Raw genomic sequence first — 1855 nt, 5'->3', positions numbered from 1 at the left:
AAGCTTATTATATTTCTTAAGCTTATTCTTTCTTATTTTATCTTAAACTTCTTTTTTCTAACGCTTTAAGATTTAAACTACTTTAATCTTATTAGAAGTAAGTAGAGTAGCAATTTTAGCTATAGTAGATATAGTGGAATTATTAAGAAGAATAGGAAAGAGATACGTTATTGATATACGGAGAATTCTCGATTAATTTATTACCTCGGCCTGGGCGGTTATCGGATAGCATCTAAAAGCTTTTACAATATGACTCCTCGATTCCAAGCATGCGCCAGAAATAGGATCAAGCGCCAGCAATGTAGCAACCCCAATGATGCCCTCTATCAGACGAAAACAAGTTGATAGCACACAGACAGAATGACAATCCCAGTTCTCCTGGATCGTCCTAATCATCGCTCTTGTCTCAGCCCCAGCAACCCAATCGCCGCTTTCCCTCGAACAGCGCTGCTCGTCAGGTTATCTTCATCCTCGTAGCGTCTCTTTGATATCCGCTCGTCACTGCCAGGCGGGCTGCTGAGCTGTCGCTGAGCATTCTGTACCCTCTGCCGTGGCAATGCCGGTGTCCTGAAGACCTCTGGACTTTCTTTCTGAGCACCGTGGTCTGGCGAGCACGGGGGTGATGATAGATCTTGGGGATGGGCGATCATTCGTGCTGAAAAGGCTGTGGGAAGTAGGACCGGCGCTGGGAGTAGTTTGGGCAATGACGGCTGCTCATCTCGCTTCGTCGTGGACTCTCCAGATGGCAATGCCTCTTGCCGTGATATCCGGAGTTGCGACAGTGGAAGATTGATCTGGTTCGTCTGGACTTTGAAGTGAGCAAGCCGTAATCGGAGTCGCAGCGTCTCGGCATGCTGGAATGGTTTAGCAGAATCTAGGATTGCAATGGAAGTATTGATGGCTCACCTGACTTATCCTCGACCGCAATGGCTGTGTCACCTCTGTGGCTGCGGTCTGCTGAGAAATCATTGTATCGTCCGGATCAAAGTCGATGACGGAAGACATGGCAGAGTCCTTGTAGCTGTTTTGCGAGTCGCCTTCACCCATCTCTTCTGCTGGCTCTTCCGTGACATTGTCGACTTGTATTATGTGTGGGGCAGATGGATAGACAGACATGGCTCCCGATAGCGCTGGCTGAGTCTGGTAAAGAATGTAAGTTGGTGCTCCATGGAAACCAAGGGAAAGCGGGGCTCACCTGTCCCGACGAAACGTCTATCAGGGTAGTCTGAGGGCGGGCAGGTGACACTCGGACGCGAGATGTAGGTTGGGCAAATTCCGGCTCCTCCACTTCTCGTATCTGCCTTTTGTGACCTATCGATACCTTTCCCACGGTGGTCATGCTAGAGGGCGTGCCGAACGTGTTGACTGGGAGGTCAACAAGAGCGCGACGTTCAGGTGTAGACTGTGCCATGTCCAAAAGTCTGATTCTTTAGTCAGTCAACCAATGCTAGAGGGCAGGAAATTGCCTCCACTCGTCGGGGGTAGAAGCTCACTGTGAACAGGGTGAAAGAGCTTGGGGGGGGGAGAGCAGACGGAACTTGGAGCCAAGTGAGTGACTTGTCAACAGCTCATTGAGCAGCCTTGATGGTGGAATAAGTGATGTTGTCGAATGAATATAAGATAGGCGCCGCGTACAGCGCGGACGCGGGCTTTTTGAGTCTAAACAAGCACGTAAAAATGATGTTCTCGCGTTGTATATATTGATCTGAAGCTAAAGCTTCATTTCACGAGAATAACGGGCATACGGTAGATGTTCGGACCGATCTCCTTGGCACTGATGAGTCAGCTGGTCGTATCCTGTGCATGTCGTTTTACAGAATTATACAGCAACAGTGCTATGATCTTTTTTAATCGG

The 1855-nt window shown here is 48.8% G+C and overlaps 1 protein-coding gene across 1 annotated transcript; it reads right to left on the bottom strand.

Moving 5' to 3' along the window:
* Positions 1 to 392: 392 nt before the first annotated feature.
* Positions 393 to 1411, bottom strand: HO133_000612 (uncharacterized protein; the record flags this gene model as incomplete). Its single annotated transcript, XM_037291551.1, has 3 exons — positions 393 to 854; positions 907 to 1140; positions 1196 to 1411. The coding sequence occupies 3 exons, from the start codon at positions 1409 to 1411 to the stop codon at positions 393 to 395; spliced, it is 912 nt and encodes a 303-aa protein (XP_037151913.1).
* Positions 1412 to 1855: the final 444 nt, after the last annotated feature.

This window comes from Letharia lupina, assembly GCF_014066315.1.
Source record: "Letharia lupina isolate WasteWater1 chromosome Unknown contig_11, whole genome shotgun sequence".
NCBI lineage: Eukaryota > Fungi > Ascomycota > Lecanoromycetes > Lecanorales > Parmeliaceae > Letharia > Letharia lupina.
This window is presented reverse-complemented; position numbering and strand designations above follow the sequence as displayed.